We start from the raw sequence: 27,791 nt of genomic DNA on the forward strand, positions 1-27,791 counted from the left end.
CCCCTGCGCTCGGCCGTTGGAGCCACGGCCCCGCTTCCAGTGTTCTGGATAACGGGAGCAAGCACCTCAGAGGGGCTGGGATTGTGGTGGGCGGTGGAGCTGGCCTAGCGCGCAGGCGGCCCCGGGTTCGATTCCTCACCACCACAGAAAACGCCAGACGTGGAGCTGCGCTCAGTGGTGGAGCGCCACCTCGAGCAGAAGGACTCAGGGACAGCGCCAGTTCCGGAGTGCAAGCCCCAAGCCTGCCAAACAAAGCCAAAACAGTCTCACGAGCGTCTGCCTTCAAACTTCAGCCTCCCGAGCTGCTGGGTTTGCCGGTGTGAGCCACCAGTGCCCGGCTTTATGCTGACTTTTGTATAAGAATTGCTTTCTGGGGCTGGGAAGGTGGCTCAGTGGTAGAGTGCTTGCCTTGCATGCCTGAGGCTCTGGGTTCGATTCCTCAGCACCACATAAGCAAAAAGAAAAAAGCCGGAGGTGGCGCTGTGGCTCAAGTGGTAGAGCGCTAGCCTTGAGCTGAAGAGCTGAGGGACAGCGCCCAGGCCCAGAGTTCAGACCCCACAACCGGACCCAAAAAAAGAAAGAAAAAAAAAAGGCTGGACTATGGACATGGTATTTTGTGAATGATCTTTTAAATAAAATAACCTTACGTAATGTTAAAAAAAAAAAAAAAGTATTGCTTTCTGTTTCTCACTAACATTAAGGCAATCCTTGTAGAAACCACTTGTGAAAGCCAGAAAAGCTGAGGCGTGAGACCTGAAAGGACTGGGAATTTGGAAGGCCTTCTTCCCACTCTCAGGACTGAGTTTCCTGGAAAGGTCAATCACTCCTGGCTTAACAAGAATTCCCATTTCTATACTGGGTGTGTGAGCTGTTTCCACCCTAAACTGCTTGGGAGTAGACTAATGTTTAATCAAATTGTAAGCTTTGGAAGTGGCGCTGTAGCTCAAATGGTAGAGCACTCGCCTTGAGCTGAAGAGCTGAGGGACAGCGCCCAGGCCCAGAGTTCAAGCCCCACGACCGACCAAAAACAAACAAACAATCAAATTGTAAGCTTTCATTCCCAAGATAAGGAGGTCTGCCACCGCTGGTATACAAAATGCTGCCACTCGTTCTGTTTAAACCTTACTGTGTGCACGTACTTTCCTATAGGAAACCAACAAAAAACCTTGGTGAATGGAACATTGGGATCTGAAGCTGGCATCCCAAATCTCAACTCCATAGTCCAGTCTCTGTTGCTGACTTGTGCTTTGGGTGCAGTGTGTTAAGGGGCACGTGCTGGCTTGCAACAACCATGTACAAGAACCACGCAAAGCTCTCTACTAACAAGGCCTATTAAACTCTCTCAACTATGGTTACCGTGCCATTTGATAATTACACAGGTTAAAGTCTCAGTCTTATGGGACTGCCTCTACTATCCACAGTTGTCACTTCTAACCAACCAGAGATAGTTTCTAACAATCCCCCATTCCACACAATTAAGAAAGTATCACTAGAAAAAGGGCTGCCGGGCACAGGTGGATCACACCTGTAATCCTAGCTACTCAGGAGGCAGAGATCTGAGGATCAAAGTTCAAAGCCAGCCGGAGTCGGAAAGGCCCTGAGACTCATCTCTAATAAACCATCAGAAAACTGGAAGTGGCACTGTGGCTTAAGTGGTAGAACACTAGACTTGAGCTGAAGAGCTGAGGGATAACGCCCAGGCCCAGAGTTCAGGCCCCACAACCAATAAAAAAAGAAAAGAAAAGAAAAGCTAGGGCTATGCCAGGCCCTGGTGGCTCACGTCTGTAATCCTAGCTACTCAGGAAGCTGAGATATGAGGATCTCAGTTCAAAGCCAGCCTAGGCAGGAAAGTCTGTGAGATTCTTACCTCAAATTGACCACCAGAAAACCCAAAGTGGAACTGTGGCTCAAGTAGTAGAGTGCTCACCTCCAGCTGAAGAGCTGAGGGACAGCACCTAAGCCCAGAGTTTAAGCCCCATGACTGTCAAAAAAAGACAAAAAAAAAAAAAGGACAAGCACAATGGTATACTGGAAATGGTGACAAAATAGCTGGACAGGAAATAGCCCTAGTGTCTGTGCAGCTCAGAAGCCTTGCCCAAGTGCGAATAATGTTGTGTGGTAGCATTTGGGCTATCACTCTGGGAGCCTGGAAATGCCTCAGCCCTGAGAGCAAACAAATTGTAACCAAAATCTATCTGTATTTGTACTCTGAGGTGGTGATATTTGCACAAATTCCCATTGCCTTATCTCAAAAGGTCTCAAGGGCAAAGGGAAATGTCCTTGTGGTCCTCTCAGTGACTCTCCAGGGCTATGTATGTGACAAGAATGTGTCCTTAGAGTAGCCATGTGAGATGGTTTCCATTCATAATGACTCCCTGGACTTGCATGGTGATACTCTGGTGAGCCAAGTGCTGAGGGAGAGATGGCTAACTGGTCTGGGAATGTGGCTTAGTGGTAGAGTGCTAGCCTAGCACACATGAAGCCTTGGGTATGATTCCTCAGTGCCACATAAACAGAAAAATCTGGATGCGGTGCTGTGGCTAGAGTAGTAGAGTGCTAGCCTTGAGCACAGAGAGGCTCAGGAACAGTGCCCAGGCCCGAGTTCAAGCTCCAGGACTGGCAAAAAATAAAAAAAGAAGCCGGGTGCCAGTGGCTCACGCCTGTAATCCTAGCTACTCAGGAGGCTGAGATCTGATGATCACGATTCAAAGCCAGCCAGGGCAGGAAAGTCTGTGAGACTCTTATCTCCAATAAACCACTAGAAAATTGGAAGTGGCGCTGTGGCTCAAGAGGTAGAGCTGACTTACTGAGGGACAGCGCCCAGGCCCAGAGTTCAGCTCCACGAGAACGATGATGAAGAAGAAGATTCCTCCTTCCTCAGCACCCTTATTCAACCTGACCCCCTACTCAGCCAGAGATTGAGGATTATTGATGACTAATGGCTGGTAAGGACTGATCCTCATACACAGATGTTCATCTTGGGAGGAAACCATGCTAGGTGCATACCAGCTGGGAGTCCCCTAGTTCAGTCAAGATGATGCCTATAGCCATCCCTTACAGTGGTCAGTGGTAGAATGGCTGACAGAGATACACTAAAATTGATGTCAAACACTAAATTGTTTGAAAGTTATTTGCAGCTAATGGTGAAAGAAGTATGATAAACAACCATTCATTCTCTACTGAGCTATTCATGCAGAAGGTTTTGCTTTATCCCTGTAAGCCAAACGTTTCATCAATAGTTTATGACTGGAGAATTTAATCTGTCACTTCCCATCATTTACATTAATCACATAGCCCAAAAGAAAAAAAATGGTATTTTCCTGTACTTCGATTGGAAAGAGGCAAAATACCCAAGGCTGGGACAAAATGGTCTTGTGACTTAAACAGCATCTGACGTAGTAGATTGTCAGAGACGACAGGCCACTCAGGAGTTGGGCTCTGACACGGAAAATAGGACAAATATCACAATCCAAGGTGGGTCTACTCTCCTATATTTACTGGTCTCTGTCTCTGCTTCTCTTCTCTATCTGTCTCTCTCTCACACACACACAGTAACACTGAACTTCTGGACTGGGTCCAGGAGGGGTTTCTCATGCTGGGCAAGTGTTCTACCACTAGCTGTTCTTGCATCTTTACATTGGATCCTTGACTCCTGTTCTCTCTCACTGTAACCTTCCTGAAATTACAGGATGCTGTAATCAGCTCACTAAAGGATTAAGCTGGCTGTAGAGGTTGAGAGATTGGGACAAGCCTAGGGTCGTGGGCACATCTGAGTACCTGAGGCACTGCAAGGAGAGAAAGTGTGAAAATAAGCCAAGATGGACGGAAGCACCAGCAGCCTTGCCAGTGACTGTCCCGAGTGGGTGTGGGGATGGGGGCACAGGGTAGTGACTCACTAGCACAATAGTATGCTGACTGCAAACTTGACTCCCAGGCCAAGGAGTCATTTTCCCCACCTCCTTGACCTGGAAGCAGCAAGATCAGATGGTGCCTCCCTCTTCCAGGAAGGTATTAGTTCCACTCGGGGGTCTCCCTCTCCTCCAGGTGGGGCTCCTTGATCTCCAGTTCCTCCCCACTAACACCCTTTCTTCAGATCCTGTCTCGTTGCCCCCAGGCTTTCCCGGCAGTGCCCCAGCTAGCAGCACTCCCTTGCCCTGGGGCAGTATCTGCACTCTACAATTCCAATTCCACCACAACCAAACTCTATCCTTCAGACTTCAACTCCTTGTCTATCACACATTCAAAAGCCAGCAAGTCCCAAGCCTTGGATGGCTTCCTGCTCTTTTCCAGAAACTGGCTTCCCAGCATTTCCCGCCTCTAGAAGGAAAGTCAGTCACCCACGGGGGTGGTTCTAACTTCTGCAGCAAAGCCTGTGAAGACACTGCACTGCCTTCACTTGGGAGAACTGAGTCTGACCACTACTCACTAGCTCTGCTTTCACCAGCAGATTTAAAAGGTATGCTTTCTCTTCCTTGCATGCACGAGGCCCTGGGTTCGATTCCTCAGCACCACATAAGCAGAAAAAGCCAAAGTGGTGCTATGGCTCAAGTGGTAGAGTGCTGGTCTTGAGCTGAAGAGCTGAGGGACAGCGCCCAGGCTCCAAGTTCGGGTTCCACAACCGACCAAAAAAAAAAAAAAAAAGGAGTGAGCAAGTGTTCTGGATAGGTACTTATGAAAAGAAAGAAATACAAATGGCCAATAAGCACAAGAGTGTTCTACATCACTAGACACTAGGGAAATGCAACTGAAATGCTCTCATCCCAGATTGGATGGCCATTAGTTAATATAGTTATACACACATACATGTATCTATACATATATACATATATGTATACACGTATACATAAATGCATATATGTATGTGAATAAAAGAACCTTTTTTTTGTTGTTGTTGGTTGTGGGCTTGAGCTGGGCCTGGGCGCTGTCCCTCAACTCTTCAGCTCAAGGCTAGCACTCTACCACTGGAGCCACAGCGCCACTTCTGGTTTTCTGGAGGTTTATCAGAGATAAGAATTTCACATACTTTTCTGCCCTGGCTGGCTTTGAACTGCAATCCTCAGATCTCAACCACCTGAGTAGCTAGGATTACATGTGTGAGCCATTGGTGCCTGGTTTAAAAGCATCTTTTAAGTTGCCTCTTGCAGTAGGCTTTGAATTCCCTGTAATTCACTTGCTAAGTAAGTCTGTATCCGTTAAGTGGCGGCTCCAGCCCTGATTTGGCTGCTTTCCTCTGATAATCAACAGTGTTCACGGATGTGTTTGTGGTCCTGAAAGGGCTCCAGCACTGGAAGTGCGTGTGTGTGCCAGTCCTGGGGAGGCCTGACCTCAGGACCTCATTCTCTTTGGTCATTTGCGAGTTAACTGAAGAGTCCCGGGCCTTCTCATTGCTTCTGCCCGGCCTAGGGTAGCAGGGTTCAGGCCGGACGCACATGCGCTGATTGACGGCACACTGGCAACAGGCCGCCCGGCCCAGCGAAGCGCCGCGGGCGGTGCGGGCCTGAGGGCGGGCGGGCTGCCGGAGCTTTCCTCTGCTTCCGGTCTCCGGGGCTCTCCTCCGCCCGCCGACGGTCTCGCGCTCGGTCCCGGCTGCCGAGGTCCGCTCGGGCCGGGCGCTGGGTGGGGGCCGCGTCCGGCCTCTTCCTCCAGGCCGCGGCTCAGGCTCCCGGTAGGTCCAGCGCGGCTCCGCGGGCCTGCGGCCCAGCAGTTGGGAGCAGGCTCGAGGCCTGCGGGCCCTGAGCGCCGGGCTCCTCGGGCCGCTCCCGCACGCGCCTGGAAGCCCGACCCCAGGGCGGCCCCGCGGCCCCACCTCCCCCGGTTTGGGAGCCTGGAAAGTTACGGACCCGGGGGAGACCGCGGGAAGGCGGCCCGCACCGGCCTGTGGTCCGCGCCCGCGCTGCTGCCCGGTACTGCCGGCACTGCCGACACACCCGGTACTCTCGGTCTGCCGACACGCCACCCGGTACTCTCGGTACTGCCGACACGCCACCCGGTACTCTCGGTACTGCCGGCACGCCACCCGGTACTCCCGGTACTGCCATCAGGCCCACACCTGTTCCATGGCCGCGGTGGGACACGGACCTCCCTGTCCACAGTGGGAAGCTGTCATCCTGGGCCGCAGGCCGGGAGCGGGGGCCGCAGGCCGGGGGTGCGAGGGCCGCAGGCCGGGGAGCGGGGGCCGCAGGCCGGGGAGCGAGGGCCGCAGGCCGGGGAGCGAGGGCCGCAGGCCGGGGGTGCGGGGCCGCAGGCCGGGGAGCGAGGGCCGCAGGCCGGGGAGCGGGGGCCGCAGGCAGGGGGTGCGGGGCCGCAGGCCGGGGAGCGAGGGGCGCAGGCCGGGGATGCGGGGGCCGCAGGCCGGGAGCGGGGGGGGGGGGGCCGCAGGCCGGGGAGCGGGGGCCGCAGGCAGGGGGTGCGGGGCCGCAGGCCGGGGAGCGAGGGGCGCAGGCCGGGGATGCGGGGGCCGCAGGCCGGGAGCGGGGGGGGGGGGGGCGCAGGCCGGGGGTGCGGGGGGGGGGGCCGCAGGCCGTGGAGCAGGGGGGGGGGCAGGCCGGGGGTGCGGGGGGCGCAGGCCGGGGGTGCGGGGGCCGCAGGCCGGGAGCGGGGGGGGGGCGCAGGCCGTGGAGCGGGGGGGGGGGGGCCGCAGGCCGTGGAGCAGGGGGGGGGGCAGGCCGGGGAGCGAGGGGCGCAGGCCGGGGGTGCGGGGGCCGCAGGCCGGGAGCGGGGGGGGGGGCGCAGGCCGTGGAGCAGGGGGGGGGCAGGCCGGGGAGCGAGGGGCGCAGGCCGGGGAGCGGGGGTGCTGCAGGCCGTGGAGGGGGGGGGCGCAGGCCGGGAGCGGGGGGGGGGCGCAGGCCGTGGGGGGGCTGCAGGCCGTGGAGCGGGGGGGGGGGGGGGCAGGCCGGGGAGCGAGGGGCGCAGGCCGGGGAGCGGGGGTGCTGCAGGCCGTGGAGGGGGGGGCGCAGGCCGGGAGCGGGGGGGGGGGGCGCAGGCCGTGGGGGGGCTGCAGGCCGTGGAGCGGGGGGGGGGGCGCAGGCCGGGGAGCGAGGGGCGCAGGCCGTGGAGCGGGGGGGCTGCAGGCCGTGGGGGGGGGCGCAGGCTGGGGAGCGGGGGGCGCAGGCTGGGGAGCGGGGGGCGCAGGCTGTGGAACGGAGGCCGCAGGCCGGGAGCGGGGGGGGGGGGGGGCGCGCAGGCCGGGAGCGGGGGCCGCAGGCTGGGGAGCGGGGGGGCGCAGGCTGTGGAACGGGGGCCGCAGGCCGGGAGCGGGGGGGGGGGGGCGCAGGCCGGGAGCGGGGGGGGGGGCGCAGGCTGTGGAACGGAGGCCGCAGGCCGGGAGCGGGGGGGGGGGGGGGGCCGCAGGCTGGGGAGCGGGGGCCGCAGGCTGGGGAGCGGGGGGCGCAGGCTGTGGAACGGGGGCCGCAGGCCGGGAGCGGGGGGGGGGGGCGCAGGCCGGGAGCGGGGGGGGGGGCGCAGGCCGTGGAGCGGGGAGCACAGGCCCTGGAGGGGGGGCGCAGGCCTGGGAGCGGGGGGGGGGCAGGCCTGGGAGCGGGGGGGCGCAGGCCGGGAGCGGGGGGGGGGCGCAGGCCTGGGAGCGGGGGGGGGGGGGGCGCAGGCCGTGGAGCTGGGGGGGGGGGGCGCAGGCCGTGGAGCGGGGGGCGCAGGCCGTGGAGGGGGGGCGCAGGCCAGGAGCGGGGGGGGGGGGGGGCGCAGGCCGTGGAGGGGGGGCGCAGGCCGTGGAGCGGGGGGGGGGGGCGCAGGCCGTGGAGCGGGGGGGGGGGCCGCAGGCCGTGGAGCGGGGGGGCCGCAGGCCGTGGAGCGGGGGGGGGGGCGCAGGCCGGGAGCGGGGGGGGGCGCAGGCCGGGAGCGGGGGGGGGGGCGCAGGCCGGGAGCGGGGGGGGGGGGGGCCGCAGGCCGGGAGCGGGGGCCGCAGGCCGGGGGCGCTGGCCGCTGAGGAGCTCCTCACGCCCCCTCCATCCCGGCGCGCCGCCCGCGGCCTCCGCGTGGGGAGCGGGATGGGCGGGGAAGGGCGGTGCGTCGGGCCGGCCTCCCGCTAGGCGCCCCAGGTCAAACATTCCCGCCGGCCGCGCCCCCGGCCTCGCGCCGCCCCCCGCGCCCGCGCCGTCCCGCGCGCCCGCCCCGGGGAGGCCCACAAAGCCGCGGGCCGGGCGCCCGGGCCTGGGCGCGCGCGGAGCGGGGCGGGGCGGGCGCGAGGCCGGGCGGGCCGGGGGTGTCGGATGTCACCCCCCCGCGCACACCTCGGCCGGGGGGCGGGGACGCGAACCACTGAGATGCGGAGACCTCCTCGGTCCTAGAGCGGAGCAGGAAGTGTCCCAGGGGAGGGAGCCGGAGGGCTCCGGCCTTTCCTTTCGGCGGCAGCCCGGCCAGCGCGGCCCGCCGACCGGGTGGCGCCGAAGCGGTGAGTGGGGGGCGGCTCCGTCGCCTGCGCGCCCCGGCCCCGCTGCCCGCGCGCCCCGCGTGCTCCCCGCGCCCCGGCCCCCGCCTCCGCCCGCGTTGCACCCCCGCGCGGCGCTGCGTGTCCGCGGCCGTGCGGGCGAGGATGGGGCTGCGTTGTTGTCTTTCAGGCGGCTCCTTCTGCCCCCCAGCCGGGCCCAGGCGCTCGGGGTGAGCCGGGCCCGCGCCGGACGCGCCGCGCCGGAGTCTGCGCCCTGCCGAGAGCCCGCTCGACCCGGCCGCGCGGGAAGGATGAGAAGCTGCGCGTGCCCGGGGCGGGGCGGCTGCGAGGTGAGCGGCGGAGCGGGCCGTCCCGGAGGCGCGCGTGTGCGTGTGCGCGCGTGCGCGGCGGCGCGCCCTGACGGGGGGGGGGGGTCCCCTCCCCGGCCTCGCCCGCGGCCCCCCGACCCGCGGCCCTCCCTTTGTGGCCGCGCTCGCCAGGCCCCGCCCCTGCGAGAGCCGCCGGCCGCGTCAGTGCGTCCGCCCGGCGCGGCGACCCGCGGCCCGGAGACCCGCGGCGGGCGGCGGCTCTGCGCCCGCGCGCCCTGCGGCCGCCGGGACCTGAAGACGTCCGGGGCCTCTGGCCGCTGGAGCAGCGCGGTTCCCTCGAGGGGCCCTTCGGCAGCCGTCGGCGTTGGCGGGGAGGGAGGCCCGCGCCCCCCGGGCTGTCACCGGTTCCTTCGGAGCCGGAAGCTCCTTCCGACCCCGAGGGGCGGCGGCCGGGCCGCCCGCGAGCGGAGCGCGAAGCCCGGCCCTGCCCTGCGCGCCCGCCCCGCAGTGAGGCGGTCGTGGGCCCGCGTCCTCCGGAGCCGGGCGCTCCTCCCCGGCGCGCACCGTTGCCTTGGGCGTGGTTTGGAGAGCGAGGGTCGCAGGGGATGGAGGAAGGCTTGGAGTTTCATCCAGATAGTTGACGCAACTGAACGGAGCTGGTCTGAAGAGCAGTTATCATTTCGTGTTTTGAAGTGCTGGGATAGAATCCAGGGTACTTTACCATTGAGCCACACCTGCAGCCTTAAAGCTGAGTGTGTGCGCGCACCAGTGCCAGCCCTGGGACTTGAACTCACAGCCTGAGTGCTGCCCCTGAGCCTTGTGCAGCTTCACTTCTGGAGATGAGAGTCTCACAGACGTTCTTTCCCCAGCTTGGCTTTGAAAAGCAATCCTAAGGGCTCAGCTTCCTGAATAGCTAGGATTTACCGGCCGGAGTGGCACCGGCACCTAGCAATGCTGATACTTTGTTTGTTTGTTTATTGTCAGTCGTGGGAGCTGAACTCTGGGCTTGGTGTTGTCCCTCAGCTCTTCAGCTCAAAGCTAGTGCCCTACCACTTGGGCCACAGCACCACTTCTGACTTTTTTCTGCTTATGTGGTGCTGAGGAATCGAACCCAAGGCCTCATGCATGCTTGACAAGCACTCTATCACTGAGCCACCTTCCCAGCCCAAATGCTGATATTTTAAAATACAATGTTATTCCTCTCTGGTGTAATATGTACAGCTGTATCTTGTTATATCTTCCAACTCTGAGAACCTTCTCTTCCCTAATGCTTCAATCTCTGCCTTCTAAAGTAAGGTGGGCGAGGGGAATTCTAGCTGTTTGTCCAGGATGTAGCCCCAGTGTTCAGCCCTTGACCGCAAGCAGAATGGATTTTACTATCCTTGTCCCAGCTTGATGGCTCTTCACGAACATGTCTGTCTCCCTCCCCTTCCCCCTCCTCCCCCAGCTTATTTTGTAAAGTTCTCAAGAGCCAGGACAGTGACTTCAACTCCAGAGCGTGAAGATAGTGACCTGCTTTGCACATCTGTCCACCTTGGGTTTTCTCCAGTAGGACCTGGCCCCAAAGGTACCTCAGAGCCTTAATTATAACCTTACCTGCACATGGTCTCAGTGGCCCCTGGGGCACTGGGGAACACCAGTGCTGTGTTGCAGTGCCAACACTCTTCTCCCAGATTTGTTCACTTCTCCAATTAGGGCAATACAACTGATGGTACTGAGGGGAAGGGTTATCTTTCTCTCTGTCCCCACATGTAAGGACAGATCACATAGATACTCCTTACGTTTCCCAGGGCTTCTCCAAAGGGCTGGTCTCTGTGGGCTTTGTCTGCTACCACCCAGAAACAACCTCAGGAAACCAGAGCATTGAAGCCAGCGATTTCTGTTTGGAAATAGGGTCGTCTTCTGCTGCTGACCTCCATCAAATCCCATCATGCCCACAGCCCTATGCCCCCGAGTCTTGGCTCCGAAGGAAAGTGAGGAGCCCAGGAAAATGAGAAGCCCTCCTGGAGAGAACCCTACCCCCCAGGGGGAGCTTCCCAGCCCTGAGTCTTCCCGGCGCCTGTTCCGCCGATTCCGCTACCAAGAGGCTGCAGGCCCCCGGGAGGCTCTGCACCGCCTCTGGGACCTGTGCCGGGGCTGGCTGCGAATGGAGAGGCACACCAAAGAGCAGATCCTGGAGCTCCTCGTGTTGGAGCAGTTTCTAGCCATCCTGCCATGGGAGATCCAGAGCTGGGTGCGTGCCCAGGAGCCCGAGAACGGCGAGCAGGCTGTGGCTGCAGTGGAGGCACTGGAACGGGAGCCAGGGAGACCCTGGCAGTGGGTGAGCAGGGGCAGGCTGGGGGAAGGAGAACCTGGTCAGATAGCCTGGGTTCAGGGTTTTGGTAGGGGTAATTCTGTCTAGAGGTATGACCTTTAATATCAGGCCCAGATTGAGTCTGGTTTCTGAGGAAAGCAAATTTTACTTGCTAAGGGGTATGATTTAGGCATGGTCCTGGCATCCTCCTGAAAGCCTTGTCCAAGGTTCAGGTTGAACAGTTGGTGTCCAGCTGTGGATGGCATGGTCATCGGACTTCGGGCCGTGGCAGAGCCTACTGGCTGAGCCTTGCCCAGGGTCCTCTCTACCTAGCCTTGAATAACTCTGGGATTGCAGCTGAAGCACTGTGAAGACCCTGTGGTGATCGATGATGGGGATGGCCCCCCGGACCAAGAGCAGGAGCGTTTGCCAGTGGAACCCCAGAGTGACCTCACAAAGAGCCAGGACGCTCAGCCCGCAGCCTTGGCACAGGGCCTGGGGCTCCTAAGTAGACCACCAGGCCAGCTCTGCGAAGACCCAGGTACGCAGTCCATAGAATGCGTGTGTGGGGTGGCGGGAGGGACCACTTGGCACATACATACTTCTCCTGAGGAAACAGGAGAGTTACAATGGTCTGACCTTCCCTAAAACTATTGAATGAAGTTCACAAGGTTGTGGGGTCTCACCTATTGGAGAATGTACCTCTTACGGACTTTGTCAGTGAAGACAGCCAGGGACTGCTCCTATAAGCCAAGGCCTGTGGCCTGAGCTGGTCACATCCTTTCCTTTGCATTTGTTTGTTTATTTTTGGCTTGAACTTGGGGCCTAGGCACTGTTTCTGAGCTGCTTTGGCTTGAGGCTAGCAGCTCCACTTCTGGCTTTGTGTGTGTGTGCCAGTCCTAGGGCTTGAACTCAGGTCTTGGGCACTGTCCCTGAACTCCTTTTCTTCTCTTCTCTTTCCTTTTCTTTTTTCTTTCTTTTCTTTTCTTTTCATCATGGGGCCTGAACTCTGGGCCTGAGCACTGTCCCTCAGCTCTTCAGCTCAAGACTAGTGCTCAACCACTTGAGCCACAGCCCCACTTCTGGCGACTTTTTCTCCTCATGCATGCAAGGCAAGCGCTCTATCACTGAGCCACCGTCCCAGCCCGGTCCTGGGGCTTGAACGCTGGGCCTGACTGCTATCCCTGCACTTTTCAGCTCAAGGCTAGCTCTCTACCACTTGAGCTACAGTGCCACTTCCGGTTTTCTGGTGGTTTATTGATTGGAGATAAGAGTCTCACGGACTTTCCTTGCCTGGGCTGGCTTTGAACCATGATCCTCAGATCTCAGCCTCCTGAGTAGCTAGGATTACAGGTGAGAGCCACCGGTGCCTGGCAGTACTGTGCTTTTTAAGCTCAAATGGGCCACCCTGTGATGTCTGAGGATATTGGTTCCGGGGTACTCCAGTCCAAAACCCAGGGACACATTCATTCCTTTAGTAAAATTGCATAGTATTTGCATAATTTAGGCATATCTCCCCATGCTTTAAATCATTTCTGAGTTATTCATAATGCCTAATACAGTGTAAATGCTCGGTAAGTACTTGAAGAGTTGCTTACGTTCAGTATAGACCTAGTTCTGTTGTCCTCTTTTTGTCTAAATGCATACAAGTTCAGTTGGGCTGATTAGCCAACTTGACGGGAAGTTATGCTTTTAGGTTGAAGAGTAATGTGGCCTGTTGTTTGTCTGGCTAGATTGCTCTGTACTTAACAGTGGAGAATTCGGAGACAGAAGTGCATTATTGTTATTTGTGGAAGTTGTCCAGGACATTGTAATGTTTTTCAGTGGCCTAGGACCTAGGAGGGGAGCTAAGTGGTAGAGCATTTGTGTAGCATATGGGAGACACTAAGTTTGTTTGTTTGTTTGTTTTGTTGGTCATGGGGCCTGAACTCTGGGCCTGGGCGCTGTCCCTCAGCTCTTCAGCTGAAATCTAGCACTTTCCCACTTGAGCCATAGCACCACTTCTGGCTTTTTCTGTGATTAATTGGAGATAAGAGTTTTGTGGACTTTCCTTCCTAGGATGGCTTTGAACCGTGATTCTCAGATCTCAGCCTCCTGAGTCGCTAGGGTTACAGGTATGAGCCACCAGTGCCCAGCTAGTGACACTGTTACCTCCACACACACACACACACACACACAAATTGGAAGTGGAGCTATGGCTCAACACATAGAGCGCAAAAGCCGAGAGACATTGACTAGGCCCAGAGTTCAAGCCCCAAGACCAGCCAAAAAAAAAAAAAGGGGGGAGTCTCAGTGGGCTTTCCTGCCCAGGCTGCCCTCAGATCTGTCTCCTGAGTGGATTACAGGTGTGAGTCACCAGCATTCAGCTCCATCTATGGGTTTTGAGTCAGCAGGGTCAACACTAATGATTACCACAGAGCCTAGAACAAGCTACCAATCAGAATTACCTTCTTTCTGATCATGAAGTTCTTTCAAAAATGCTAGACTTTGTTTTGCCTTCTAACATGACATCCAGAGTGATGTGACCTTGTATTATCAAGGCCATGGTAGTTGGTCTGTCTGCAGGAGCAGAATTAACTCCTGTAATCCCACTCAGCAGGCTGACATCTGAGGATCATGGTTCAAAGCCAACAGGTGTAGACAACTCTGTGACTCTCTTACCTTCAATAAACTACCAAAAACTGGGAGTGGAGCTGTAACTCAAGTGCTAAACTCTTTGGTGAAAAAATAAGGTATAGTATCCAGGCCTTGGGTTAAAAAATGAATGAATGAATGAATAAGTAAGCAAATAAAATACCCCTTCTAGCTGGGCATGTAGTTCAAACCCATAATTAGAGCTACTTGGGAGATGGAGATTGTTGGATCATTGGAACTTTTCTTCTGAGCCCTGATTAGAGTTTGATATCATCTCAGCCGATGGCTTGGTATAGTGGTGTTTGCCGAAGAAGCATAGTGGCCGAGCACAGTGGCAGGCACACGTCACCCTAGTGACATGGAGAAGGGTCACAGCCCAAGCTATCCTGGACATGAAATGAAATGTTACTTCAAAAATAACCAGTGTGGGCTGGGAAGGTGGCTCAGTGGCAGAGCGCTTGCCTTGCATGCATGAGGCCCTGGGTTCGATTCCTCAGCACCACATAAGCAAAAAAAAAAAAAGAAAAAACCCAGAAGTGGCACTGTGGCTCAAGTGGCAGACCGTTAGCCTTGAGCTGAAGAGCTGAGGGACAGCGCCCAGACCCAGAGCTCAGGCCCCACGACCGACAAAAAAAATAAAATAAATAACCAATGCACTGGGCGCCAGTGGCTCACACCTGTAATCCTAGCTACTCTGGAGCCTGAGATCTGATGATTGCTGTTCAAAGCCAGCCCTGGAGACTCTTATCTCCCATAAACCACCAGAAAACCAGAAGTGGCACTGTGGCTCAAGAGGTAGAACACTCCCCTTGAGCTGAAGAGTTCAGGAACCGCGTCCAGGCCAAGAGTTCAAGCACCACAACTGACCAAAAAAACAAACAAAAAATAGCCAATGTAACTGCTGTATATCACCTCTAAAATAACAATAAATTAAAAAACAAACCAATAATCCAAGCTGTGGTGGCTCACGCCTGTAGTCATACTCTCAAGGCTGAGATTTGAGGTTTGTTTGAAGCCTGTCATCCAGGAAAGTTATCAATGCATAAAGGAGCAGAGAAGGCCCAATGTTCAGGCCCCACACCCGACAAAAGAAAACAAAAAACTTGAGAGGTCTGTGGTATATAGCACAGAGGCCATAGATTGAATGCAAAATGATCTCATCATAAAAAATGATGTTATGAGAGGTGATGGGTATGTTAGCTGGATCAGTCATCTCACTTTGTACTTACTGTTTTGTACATAGTTTTTGTACTCAAACATGTTCTTGGCCAGGTGCCAGTGGCTCATGCCTGTAATCCTAGCTACTCAGGAGGCTGAAATCTGAGCATTAGCATTGAGCTGAAGAGCTGAGGGACAGTGCCCAGGCCCAGAATTCAAGCCCCACAACCAACAAAACAACAACAACAAAACCCAACTGTATCATTTTTATTTTTCTATTATGCTGAGTGGTAAAAGAAAAAAAAATCAAAACATAAACCTCAAAATTGAACACAAAAAAACCCTCCATTTCAGTGGCTGCTCTGTCCCCCGGGGTCCCCACGGACTTCTTGTCCCAAGTTTGAAAGTAAAAGGTCCCTGGCTTCTAGTGCTGGCATTTATACTTACTGATTTAGCAGGTGACCTGGGTTATATTCTGTGAACTGAGAGCTGTGTGTAGGTAATAAGCTCCCCCAATTCTATTTTATGTAAAACAATTTTGGGGAGGGGGGCTGGTCGTGGGCCTGAACTCAGGGCCTAGGTGCTGTTCCTCAGCTCTTCAACTCAAGGCTAGCGCTCTACCACTTGAGCCACAGCGCCACTTCCAGCTTTTTTCTTTTTGCTTATATGGTGCTGAGGAATTGAGCCCAGGGCATCATGCATGCAAGGCAAGCGCTCTACCACTGAGCCACCTTCCCAGCCCCAGCTCCCCCAATTTTAGTCTGATATCACACCCAGTGCCTTGTGCACAAGACATAAACACTCTACTACTGAACCCTGTGTCCTGACAGGAGGCCTTTGGAAGCACATTATTTTTACCTAGTTGAACCTTGACCAGGTATGGCGCTCATTGTTGGCAGAGTTTGAACTAGGCATAGTTTCCAAACAGAAGCATTATACTATGGCACAGGTCCTGAAGGCTCAAAGTGAGTGAGGGGAGTGAGATGGTTCCAAAGTCGCACTCGGAGCGTAGGTGACGGGGCTGGGTCTTGGCCAGTGCTCTTCCAGGGGTATCTGACAGAAACTGCTGGCACTTTTCCCTCCCTTCTCTTCCTCCCCTTTTTACCACTTTTCTTTCTCTGTCCTCCTACCCTCTTTTCCTTATTACCCTTTCTCCTCCCTTTTTTCCCCCTTCTGGTGCTGGTGCTATTCAGGGCCTCATTCACATTCCCATTCAAAAGGCTTGGCACTCTACTGCTGGAGCCACAGCTCCACTTCTGGCTTTTTTGTGGTTAATTAGAAATAAAGTCTCATACTCTTCTGCCTGTGCTGATTTCCAGCCACCATCCTCAGATCTTGAGTAGCTAGGAGTAGAGGCATGACTCACCAGCATCCAGCCGGTGAGTTTGGTTTTTCAAGATTTGATTTTTTAGTACTAGGGGTTGAACTCATGCTTCCTGGACAGGGGCTCTACCAGTTGAGATATGCCTCCCAGTTCTTATTAGCTTTCAGGTAGAGTCTGATGTTTTTGCCCAGAGCCAGCGAGAGCCTCTACACATAAGATCATGCGGCATTTGTTTTTCTATCTGAAGCATGTTTCAAATAGTAAAATTCCCCCCTGCTTCATCTGTGTGGTTACAAATGATGTGTCCTTATTAGTGAAGGCAGAACAGTAGCACTCCATTGTGTATACAGACCACGTTTTCTTCATCTGGTCACCAGCTATAGGGTACCTAGGCTGCTTCCACGCCTGAGTTATTGAAAGTTCTGCAGTGAACATGCATGGAGACTCATGGTGGGATTATTAGATCATTGGGTAATTCTGGTCTTCACCTTGAGGGCCTCTTGTTTTCTCTAACAGCTGAGATTTATGTTGTTACTGGTAATGGACAAGGGTTCTTTATCTCCCATCCTCAGATAACGTCTTTTCCTGGAGCTCTGGAGTACACAAACTTACAGGTATTATGTAAACTTATGTGATAACCAGGGGTCCCATGTTGACTTATTCCCTTTAGTCCTTATTGGCATTTTTTTTTTCTTTCTTTTCTTTTCTTTTCTTTTTTTTGGTTGGTCCTGTGGCTTGAACTCAGTGCCTAGGCTCTGTCCCTGAGTCTCTCTATGCTCAGAGCTAGTGCTCTACCCCTTGAACTATAGCTCCACTTCCAGCTTTTTCTGTGGCACTGAGGAGTTCAGCCCAGGGCTTCATGCATGCTAGGCAAGCACTCTACCACTGAGCCACATTTCCAGCCCTGCCACTTTATTTTCTACTTATTTGTTGGCTTATTTTGTGTGCCATCCCTGGGGCTTAAACTCAGGGCCTGGACACTGTTCCTGAGTTTTTTTATTCAAGGCTGGCCACAGCGCTGCTTCTGGCTTTTTTGGTGGTCAGTTGGAGATAAGAGTTTCACAAACTTTCCTGCAGGGACTGGCTTAGAACCATTGTTCTCAGAACTTCTTGTCCTGAGTAGCTAGGATTACAGGTGTAAACCTCCAGTGCCCAGCTTGTTTTCCCTGTATTTTAGACAACAACACTGAAGTCCTTTGGCTGGGAATGTGGCTTAGTATTAGAGTGCTTGCCTAGGATGTATGAAGTCCTGGGTTCGATTCCTCAGTACCACATAAAGAGAAAAGGGCAGGCAGTGCCCAGGCCTTGATTCAAGCCCCAGGGCTGGTGCCTAGGTGAGGTCAGGGAGCTAATTATATCTAATGCAGGCATCCTTGTGGTGGCCAAGATGCTTTGGTTTGCAAAGTATTTTTCCTGTGCTGCTTATCCTCTAGGTGAGGACTTGGAGTTTTAGGAGAAGCACCAGGAATGTCTTGCTATTGGTTCTCTCACTTGATATCTCTGTTTGCAAAATTGGAAGTAGAGAAGCCTGAGGAGCCCACAAAGTGGGAGAGCCAGGCCCGGCTCCCTTCAGGACATGTTTCTGATCTCTTTCAGTTCCTCAGGATATTGTCCTTCAAGAGGAAAGCATGAGAGATGCCCAGCAGGTGACCACCTGCCACCTGCCCCCGGTGAGTAATGGCTATACAGTCCTTGAAAACCTGACATCGGCCTCTCTGAAGGACACCACAGGGCAGGGCAGCTTCTTGGAACCCCGGCCACTTTGCTGGTGGCCATATTAGATGTTTAGCCCCAGCCCAAAAAAATGAACATGAGCAGGACTGAGCTATGGTGCTACCTTGTGCAGACAGATGGCAGAGCACAATGGCCAGGAGTCCTAAGCTATGGACCTCTGAGGAGAAGACCAGAGCTTAGTTTTTTTTTTTTCTTGGCGGTCATGGGGTTTGAACTCTGGGCCTGGGCACTGTCCCTGAGCTTTACTCAACGCTAGTGTTCCACCACTTTGAGCCACAGAACCACTTGCAGTTTTCTGATGGTTATTTGGAGATAAGAGCCTCACAGACTTTCCTGCCCAGGCTGGCTCTGAACTGCAATCCTCAGATCTCAATGTCCTGAGTACCTAGCATTATAGGATTGAGCCACCAGTGCCCAGCTTAACACACAGGTTCTAGTAAATCAGTGCTTTCTGGTTACTCTGTTGAAGATATAGTTGTACTGGTTTTGGGGCTTGATCTCGGCCTGGCAACTGTCCCTGAACTTCTTTTTGCTCAATGCTAGCACTCTACCATTTGAGCCACTGTTCCACTTTTACCTCTTTCTGGGTAGTTTATTGTAAATAAGAGTCTTATGGGCTAGGAATGTGGCTTAGTGGTAAAGTGCTTGCCTAGCACTGTCCCTGAGCTTATTATTATTATTATTTTTTTTTTTTCTTGGTCATGGGGCGTGAACTCTGGGCTTGGGCTCTGTCCTTGCGCTCTTCAGTTCAAGGCGAGCGCTTTACTGCTTGAGCCACAGTGCAACTTCCGGTTTTCTAGTGGTTTATGGGAGATTAGAGTCTCACGGACTTTCCTGCCCGGGCTGGTTTTGAACCATGATCCTCAGATCTCAGCCTCCTGAGTAGCTAGGATTACAGGCGTGAGCCACCAGCGCCCGGCAGCCTCCGAGCTTCTTTTACTCAAGGCTAGCACTTTACGACTTGAGCCGCAGTGCCATTTCTGGCTTTTTATTTTGTTTTGTTTTTGAAGAATGGAATCCAGGGCTTCATGCATGCTAGGCAAGCCCTCTAACCACTAAGCCACATTCCCAACCCTTTCTTTTTTGTTGGTTGTAGGGCTTGAACTCAGGACCTGGGCACTGTGCCTGAAGCTTTTCATTCAAGGCTAGTGGTCTACCACTTTGAGCCACAGCTCCATGTCTTGTTTTCTGGTGGTTAATTGGAAATAAGAGTCTCACAGTCAGTCCTGTGGCTTAGACCTGAGATCTGAAGATCGTGTTTGAAGCCAGCATGGACAGGAACATCCCGGAGAGACTCTTCTGTCCAATTAAGTACTCAAAACCTGGAAGTGGTGCTGAGGCTCAAGTGGTAAAATGCCAGCCTTGAGCAAAAATTGGCTCAGAGACAGCGCCCATGCCTTGAGTTTTTTCCGTTCTTTTTGAAATCTCTTTTGATTCTTGATAAAAATGTGAGATTTTTTTTCTCTTGATACTTAGCCTGTAGCCTTGTGATCTTATGAGACTAAATCTTGCTCAAACCCTCAGTTTGTTGCTGGTGGATACTCAGGAGGCTGAGATCTTAGGTATATGGTTCAAAGCCATCTGGGCAGGAAAGTGTGTGAGGCTTATCTCCAAGTGGTAGAGCATTAGTTTTGAGAACAAAAGCTCAGGGTCAGCACCCAGTACCCAAGTTTAAGCCCCTAGGTCTAGTTCATAAACACACACAGTCACATTCTCATTCTTACTTTTAATGGATAAGACCATTTTAGATAATCTAAAACACAAAAGGACTGATTTTTGGGTTGCACAATCAAAATTGCCAAGAACAAAATTATTACAGTAATATAAACTAATCATAGCAAGATGAGGAGCTTGGAGCTCAGAAGAGCTCGTCTGGACTTGAGCTGTCAGTAGCCTGAGGCCTCTGCTGGACCATTTCACCTGGTCTTACCTGGGAAACCTGAGTCACAGAGAAAATGCCCTTGCGTTTGGCTGCCCAGGTGTCACCTCTGGAAAGGACCTGGTTTCCAGCAGGGCTGTCTTTTCTGGTATGCAGAGCCAGCAATGTCATATTTTTTGCTTTTTGACATTCTTCTCTTTTTTCTGTTGGTGGTGGGGCTTGAGCTTTGTCCGGGTATTGTCACTGAGCTTTTTGGCTCAAGACTAGTGCTCTATTACTTTGAGCTACAACTCTACTTCTAGTTTTCAGGTGGTTAATTGGAGATGAGAGTCTCATCTGGACTTTCCTGCTTGGGTTGACTTCAAGCTATGATTATCAGGTCTCAGTCTCGTGAGTAGCTAGGATTTCAGGCAGGAGCCACTAGCGCCTGGCATGACATTTTTGAGCCAAAAGGCAGGCCCTTGCAAGAGACCTATTTTGCTGGTGCCTTGATCTTGGATTTTTTGCTTCTGGAATTGACATAATTGCTGTTTAGAGGCCACTGAGTCTATATATTTTTGTTTGTTTGTTTGTTTTTGCCGGTCCTGGGGCCTGAACTCTGGGCCTGGGTGCTGTCTTTCAGCTCTTTAGCTCAAGGTGAGCATCCTACCACTTGAGCCACAGCACCACTTCCACTTTTTTCTGCTTATGTGGTGCTGAGTAATCAAACCCAGGGCCTTATGTATGCGAGGCAAGCGCTCTACCACTGAGCCACCTTCCCAGCCCTCTGTAGTGTTTGTTCATAGCACCCTGAGTGGACTAAGATACTTAGGTCATCCCTAGATTGAGACCTTCTGTTCTCCTGTGGTTTCAGAACCGGGTTTCTCCATTTAAGGACATGATTCTATGTTTCTCTGAAGAGGACTGGTCCCTTCTAGACCCTGCCCAGACTGGTTACTATGGAGAGTTCATCATTGGAGAGGACTACGAGGTCTCAGTGTCTCCAAGTAAGCCCTAACTCCTATGCCCTCTGAGACAGGGAACTGGCAGGGGTCTCGCCCTGAGTCAGTGACTTCCTCCTAGAAGGTCAGGACACTGGGCACTGCCTCCAGTCTTACTGCTCACCTTTCAGCCTTGAGAGGAGGCCCTGTGTGCGGGGTCCCACAGCTGCATTTCTCTGCACTTGTAGGCCAGGCTTCCCAGTCTGTTCTAGAAACCAGTTATGACATTGTAGCATTTCTGTTCTTCAACCATTGTTACCCCGTCGCCTTTTCCAGCTCTGAGAGCTGCCCTGGGCTGGGCTGTCCCTCCGGGGCGCTGCCTCCGCTTGGACTTCCCACACCTCTCAGTCCCTCCTGGTCCCTGACTGTGGGTGAGAGTCTCACACTGGACCAAGCCCTGATGGCCTGCAGGAACAGGTCACAAATCCAGGTGTGTCCTGGGCCTTTCTAAACAGATGAAGCACCAGCCCAGCCAGATCTTTCCCAGGGAGAGGAGAGCGAGCCACGGGTTCCAGAGTTTCAGGACCTCCAGGGCAAAGAAGGGCCTCAGGTCCCCCATTTGGGTGAGTACGATCCAGAAGTGGGTGGTGTAAAGGGAGAGCTGGGCTGCTCCCTCATTATTTCCCCAAGCCTCCCATCCACATCCCCTTCACTCTGTCTTAGTGATGGTTCAGGTCTTGTCTTGTCCTTGGCTTCCTTTTTTATTTTATTTTTGCCAGTCTTGGGCTTGAACTCTGGGCCTGGGCGCTGTCCCTCAGCTCTTCAGCTCAAGGATAGCACTCTACCACTTGAGCCACAGCACCACTTGTGGCTTTTCTGTGTGTGTATGTGATACTGAGGAATTGAACCCAGGGCTTCATGCATGCTAGGCAAGCACTCTACCACTAAGCCACATTCCTAGCTCTGTCTCTGACTTCTTGCTGAAAGAATGGGGATCATTTCTGCCATCAACAGGGATTGTTCTCCCTTTACTAAGGGCTGAGAAATAGTGGGAATCGTTTACCTACCTGGTTTGTACTGACAAGGCCCTGTAGAAGTGAAGTCAGGGGCTGGGAAGGTGGCTCAGTGGTAGAGCGCTTGCCTTGCATGCTCGAGGCCCTGGGTTCGATTCCTCAGCACCACATAAGCAAAAAGAAAAAAAGCCAGAAGTGGCGCTGTGGCTCAAGTGGTAGAGCGCTAGCCTTGAGCTGAAGAGCTGAGGGACAGCGCCCAGGCCCAGAGTTCAGGCCCCACGACTGGACCAAAAAAAAAAAAAGAAGTGAAGTCAGATGCTTGGGACAAGCCAGGCTGCTGGGAGCATCTCTTGATCAAGCACTGAGCATAATAACCCCCTTACACTTTGCTTCCTTGTGCAGGGGCCATGCTAATCTCTGTATCGTTCCAATTTTAGTACCTGTGCTGCCGAAGCAAGCATGACACTTTGCTTCCTGCTCCTTTCCCCTGCCTTTACGCACAAGTGCTGCAGGGAGGGGCTCTGCCTTGTCTTGGTGTTCAGCTGTTGGTCTCTGCAGCTCATGTTTGTAATCTCTGTGCCATGCTGTGAATAACTTGCCTCTTTGGAGCTTGGTGTCTAGTCAGCAACAGCCCTGGAACTCCTGCCTTGGCACCACGGTGTCAGGTTCTGGTGCACCGTCTTCATGCGGAACATGCATCCAGAGCCTCTGGTGTGGTGTGGTAGCTCCTATCCCTCCAGTCTCTGCCCCATAGACTTCATGGGCTATGTAGAGGGTCTGCAGGTCTGTCTGTAGAGAACCTCATAGTTAAAGCCATTACTTGTTTGGCCACAAAGATAAACAGAACCAAGTCCTATAGTGATTCTGGCTTCAGACCCCAGATTCATGGTATCAGCATATTTTGCCTTCAGCATTATTCACTCAGTAAATGCAGAGTGACTACTTCTTAGGCCCCAGTGGGGAGCTCCATACCTTCAACTCTCTGCCTGGCCTCTTTCCAGGCCCCAGGTAGTAGATTACAGTACAAGACAATTACTTCTCTCATTTTCTTCTTTGGAAAGACTTTCCTAGTCTTCAGCCATTCCAGGTGGAGGAAAGAAGGAGGTGGGAGGAGCTACAGGTGCCAGGTCTGCAGGCCTGCCCACAGGTGATGCTCCCACAAAGCAACTGTCCAGGTAAGGAGGGCCTTTGTGTCATGGGTGTAGGTCTTGGGGGCATGTGCAGGGGTAAGAGGTGGAATTCAGTGATCCTGGACAGTCTGGGGCCATTAAGCAACCTTAATGTGAAATTCAGCATTGTAGGACTAGATCACTTCAGTTGTTACTGTGTATAACTTGCTAAGTCATGTCCCCCAGCAGTGTCCAAGCAAAGAGGCTGAGCACATGAGAAGTCTAGCATAGTCCCTGGGCATTTCAGTGCTCGCACATGGCATGATCTTTGGCATGATCCTGACCGACTTTTGCTGTGTTTGGTTTAGTGAGGTGGCTCCTGTGCAGAGAGTCCAGGATAAACGTTACACTGATAAATATTGCATCAGTTGTAGTCTCTGGCTCAGGAAGACATGAGTTGAGGGTGAGGGGTTAGGGAAAATGGCACTGAAGCCAGGAGAGAAAGGTACCAAGGCGCTTTGGTCTTGGTGTGGCCCAGGCATTTCCTTCTCCAACTCCAGGGGCCTGTGCAGTGCACCTTAGGTCCCTTACGGTCACCAAGCATTGGGAAAATGAGTTTCTGAACTGCCAGCCTTCTTGGACAGGGTCTGGGGTGAGACGTAGCCAGGACAGCACCACTGACCCATCACGTTGGTTGCCTGCAGCCGGAGGTGACTCGCCACCCCTAAAGAATGGCCTTGACCAGGAAGTGACCATTGAGATCGTCCTGTCCAGCTCTGGGGAAGAGGACTCCCAGCACGGCCCGTACTGCAGGGAAGAGCGAAGGAGCAGCCCGGAGAAGCAGCTGAGCAGCGCCGAGGTCCGGGGCGAGGGGCAGGCCTCCCAGAAATCCTACGTGTGTCCAAACTGCGGGAAGATCTTCCGCTGGAGGGTCAACTTCATCCGGCACCTGCGGAGTCGTAGGGAGCAGAAGCCGCACGAGTGCTCGGTGTGTGGGGAGCTGTTCAGTGACAGCGAGGACCTGGATGGGCACCTGGAGACCCACGAGACCCCGAAACCCTACAGGTGTGGCGTCTGTGGGAAGAGCTTCCGCCTCAACGCACACCTGCTCTCGCACAGGCGGATACACGTGCAGCCAGACAGACTCAAGCCGGTGCAGAAGAGAGAGAAGCGGGAGTCAGAGAGCGAGGGCGGGGGCCCAGAGCCCCTGCTGGAAAAGAGCAAGGCCAAGCCGAGCACACAGTGCCGTGACTGTGGGAAGGGCTTCCAGAGGCAGGACCAGCTGCTCAGGCACCGCAGCACCTTCCACCTGAAGGACGAGGGGCGTCCCTTCCGCTGCCGGTACTGTGTGAAAAGCTTCGTGCACAATTGCGACCTCCTCCGCCACGAGCGCCTACACATGAAGCGGCGCTCCAAGCAGGCCCTCAACTCCTACTGAGCCCTCCCGGCGCAGCCACGCATTGTACCCCTGCCCAGGACAGAGACAGCGGCTCTTCCTGCCCTTTGCTCTCAGGTAGTCTCCAACTTCTGGTGCCATGGGAGCCCCCTTCCTCCTCCCCAGATAAGGAGAGTGGCTTGCCCAGCCTTCCTTCCCATTCTGCTGTGCCAAAAACCAGGGAAGGCATGTCACCACCAGCTTCAGCATGCTTCATATGCGTGTCGTAACGGACCCCCCCCCCACACACACACACCGTCTGGGACTCTCCTTAGATCCTCAGCACACTCCCCCCATCCTCCCCCCCCAGGTCAAGGGTAACTCTAGTTCCTGTCCAACTGCCAGTGGGATGATGGGCTGACAGGAAGGCCGTGGGACTGGGGCCCCAGTAGAGAGCAGGGCCAAACACTGAACTACGTCCTGTTTCCAGAAGCCAGCCCCAGCCCACCCTGTCCCAGGAGCACCCCACAGGTCCCAGAGGATCACCAAGCCTTTAGCCTTGGCAGTGGGGGTAGACATGCTCTGGCAGCCACGTGGCACGGATGGGGAGCTCATCCCAAGCAAGCTCCCGTTTAACCTCTTGCCTATCTACTCCAACCTGCCTTTTTATTTTTTTAATCCTGAAGGTCCTTAGGAAATGTGTGTTCGATGCTGAGTTGCATGGCCTTTAAGTTCCTCTTCCATTCTGTCTGGGAGTGTGTAGCTCAGCCCTGGAGTCGGGGCTCTCTGGGCAGACGGCCCGGTGAAGTTGTGTCCTCCATCGATGCTGACTTGGAGGTGGTTGAGTTAATTTCCCACCAGTATTGCAGCACAGTAGCACATGTCAGGGGACTACACTTGGACTTGGCTGCATGTCCAGGTCGGGGGTCTGCAGAGCTGTTTTTTTCTGAGGCTGGAGGGACACTTGGTCTTACCCCAGACTTGCTGGTGTTTGGTCACATTACACCTTTTTCCTTCACCACCACACAGCAGTTCTCCATGTGTGTCTGTCTCCATATTTCCCTCTTGGATAAGGAAGCCAGTCCCTGGCTCAGAGCCCACCCTACCTGTGCCATATAGCCTCATCTGTATTTGCAGTAACCATTTCCTAGAGTCCCATTCTGAGGTACTAGGGGTCAGGACTTGAACCTTGGGATTTTGAGGACACACAGTTCAAGCCACAACTCCAACCTTATGGTACTGTTGATGGTCCTGACTCACATGAGCCAATACAAGCTTCAATTGACTTGTTTGCCATTCCAATGAAGGTAGGATCCAAACCCAATAATTGGCATTCAGGGCTGCTGTTGTCAGGATGGAAGAATCTTCATCCATAGCCTTTAAAGGTCAAATCCTGGGGGTCTGGACTGTGAGTGACAGACAGTTGGTAGTAAAACCTCAAACAATCAACAACATGGTCTTAATTATCCTGACAGACTGGTGAAGTGGGCCAGGCTTCGTGAGGAGGCATGGAGGCTTGGGTATAGCTGCGGCGGGGCCTGACACTAACTAACAGGCTGCTCCTCTGTGTTCTGTGTGAGACAGGAAGCCTGGGAAGATGAACTTGAGGCTCCTGGTGCTCTTTGTCACTTGATTTTCACTTCAAGAAGCCTCTACCCCAACCCAATGAAAGAGTTACATGATTTTATAACTAAATTTCTATTTCTGAGTAGCTGCATCTATATGCCCAGGAATAGTAAATGCAATAAAATTATTTGGTCTTAACTTGGAACAAGGAATAAACTGCTAAATGTCTGGTTTCTAAATAGTCTTTTCTTGTGTTGATACACCTGGAAAGGGGAGTAACTTTTTATTTTATTACAAAGGTGATGTACATATGGATATAACTGTTCTTAAGGCCAGCTCAGGACAAAATTCCAAACAGTGCTGGCTCTTATTCCCCTTAATGCTTAGGACATTTGTCTATAAGGGAACATAGGTATAATTGACATGTGAGGTCAGATCATAAAGCCATGAAACAAATGTAATAGAAGTAGAGCCAAGAGGAGGCCTCTGTATCTTGAGTCCCCATAAAATGCAGCAGACACGCCCTTTCTCACCCCCTGCCTCACATCCAAAGGTAACAAAAGAATGTGGAAAGCGAAGTTACAGTGGAAGCTCTCCTGGGTGGTGTAGCCCAACCCAGGTATATCCCGTGTGGGGGCAATGGGGGTTTTCCTCCCGCTGTCTAGCCACTCAGGAGGCTGAGATCTGAGGGTAGAGTTCAGAGGCAGTTAGGACCAGGAAAAGCCCATGAAACTTGAAAAAGTAATTTTTTCCAGTTGCAGGACTTGAACTCAGGGCCTGGGTACATTATTGGAGCTCTTTTGCTCAAGGTTAGAGCTCTACTACTTTGAACTACAGCACCATTTCTGGTTTTAGTAAATTGGAGATGCGTGTCACAGACTTTCCTGCCTGGGCTGGCACTGAACTTTGGTCCTCAGATCTCAGCCTACTGAGTAGTTAGGGTTACAGGAGTGAACCACGGGCACCCAGCTATGACTTGGCTTTTTCCTCTCAAGGCTGACACTTTTACCACTTGAGACATAACTCCACATCTGGTGCTGTGTGCGTGTGTGCGCGCGCGTGCGAGTGTGCGTGTGCGCGCGCGCGTGCGAGCGCGTGTGTGCGCGCGCGCAAACTGGTACTGGGGCTTGACCTCAGGACTTGGATACTGTTACTTAGCTGGTGCTTTGCCACTTGAATCACAGTTCTACTTCCTGGTTTTTGTTATTTAATTGGAAGAGTCATGTGCTTTCGTCCTGGGGCTGGCTTTGAACCATGATCACATGGCAAATTCCAGGGTTTTTTTGCCAGTTAATTGGATATAAAAGTCTCAATTTTTATGCCCAGGCTGGCTTCAAACCACACAAATGGGAGTTAAAAGACTCAAAATCACCGCTCCTTCTGCAGGCTTTGTACTTACTGAGTTAGGCTAAAATTACTGGCCTGGTGTTTAGCAACAGTTCAGGTTAAGATTGGTCAGGCCTACTCTAAATGCCTTTCATTGTTTCTGTGACTAACCATTCAAGAAGAATTCCTAGGCTTTTACTGTGTCAAAGGAGATTTTAGCATAACTAAAGGAAGTAGAGAGAAATAAAAAACTGGAACATTTCCTGAATTCCACACAAAATGGTGGATTTCTCTGCCCTTTTTTATTTTTATTTTTTATTGTGAACATACTATACAGACGGATTACAAATACATGGGCAAGATAATGAGTACATTTCTTATCAAGCATTGCAGCCTTCTCCTTTGTTTACCCTTCACATCCCTTCCCAGCCTCCCCCACCCCCCTTTCTTTACTACTGCTATGGCTCAATTTCCTTTTTCTTTTTGTCAGTCCTGGGGCTTGAACTCAGGGCCTGGACATTGTCCCTGAGCTTCTTTGCCTAAGGCTAGGCACTCTACCACTTGAGTCACAGCACCATTTCTGGTTTTTTGTGTTTATGTGGTTCTGAGGAATCGAACCCAGGGCTTCATGCATTCTGGGGCTGGCCAAGAAAACTGTCCTTGGCTTCCAAGAGACCATAGCCCATATTTTGTTTTTTGCTTCCTTGTTAAGCCCTGTATAAATAAGCCCATCTCAAAATCCACTCCC

At 53.7% G+C, this 27,791-nt stretch overlaps 2 protein-coding genes and 1 non-coding gene across 7 annotated transcripts; 2 read left to right on the forward strand and 1 right to left on the reverse strand.

Moving 5' to 3' along the window:
- The first annotated feature begins 6,056 nt into the window (after nucleotides 1-6,056).
- On the forward strand, nucleotides 6,057-9,353 carry LOC122098959 (translation initiation factor IF-2-like). Its single transcript, XM_042669532.1, has 3 exons — nucleotides 6,057-6,293; nucleotides 8,595-8,733; nucleotides 8,884-9,353. The coding sequence occupies exons 1-3, from the start codon at nucleotides 6,057-6,059 to the stop codon at nucleotides 9,351-9,353; spliced, it is 846 nt and encodes a 281-aa protein (XP_042525466.1).
- On the forward strand, nucleotides 8,623-25,950 carry Znf496 (zinc finger protein 496). Of its 5 annotated transcripts, none has more exons than XM_042669506.1 (10): nucleotides 8,623-8,733; nucleotides 10,160-10,279; nucleotides 10,503-11,032; nucleotides 11,363-11,546; nucleotides 16,694-16,735; nucleotides 17,718-17,791; nucleotides 20,588-20,720; nucleotides 21,170-21,277; nucleotides 22,729-22,842; nucleotides 23,481-25,950. In XM_042669506.1, exons 3-10 carry the CDS (start codon nucleotides 10,643-10,645, stop codon nucleotides 24,212-24,214), a joined length of 1,779 nt encoding a protein of 592 aa, XP_042525440.1. In that variant the 5' UTR covers nucleotides 8,623-8,733; nucleotides 10,160-10,279; nucleotides 10,503-10,642; the 3' UTR covers nucleotides 24,215-25,950. The 5 variants fall into 5 exon arrangements, with proteins under 5 accessions (XP_042525440.1, XP_042525439.1, XP_042525441.1 ...); XM_042669505.1 differs by having other exon boundaries at nucleotides 10,606-11,032; XM_042669507.1 differs by lacking the exon at nucleotides 10,160-10,279.
- LOC122098967 lies at nucleotides 22,025-22,128 on the reverse strand. Its single transcript, XR_006145825.1, has one exon. It is a non-coding gene; the product is annotated as a U6 spliceosomal RNA (small nuclear RNA).
- Nucleotides 25,951-27,791: the final 1,841 nt, after the last annotated feature.

This window comes from Dipodomys spectabilis, unplaced genomic scaffold, assembly GCF_019054845.1.
Source record: "Dipodomys spectabilis isolate Male_0828 unplaced genomic scaffold, ASM1905484v1 ptg000496l, whole genome shotgun sequence".
Lineage (NCBI taxonomy): Eukaryota > Metazoa > Chordata > Mammalia > Rodentia > Heteromyidae > Dipodomys > Dipodomys spectabilis.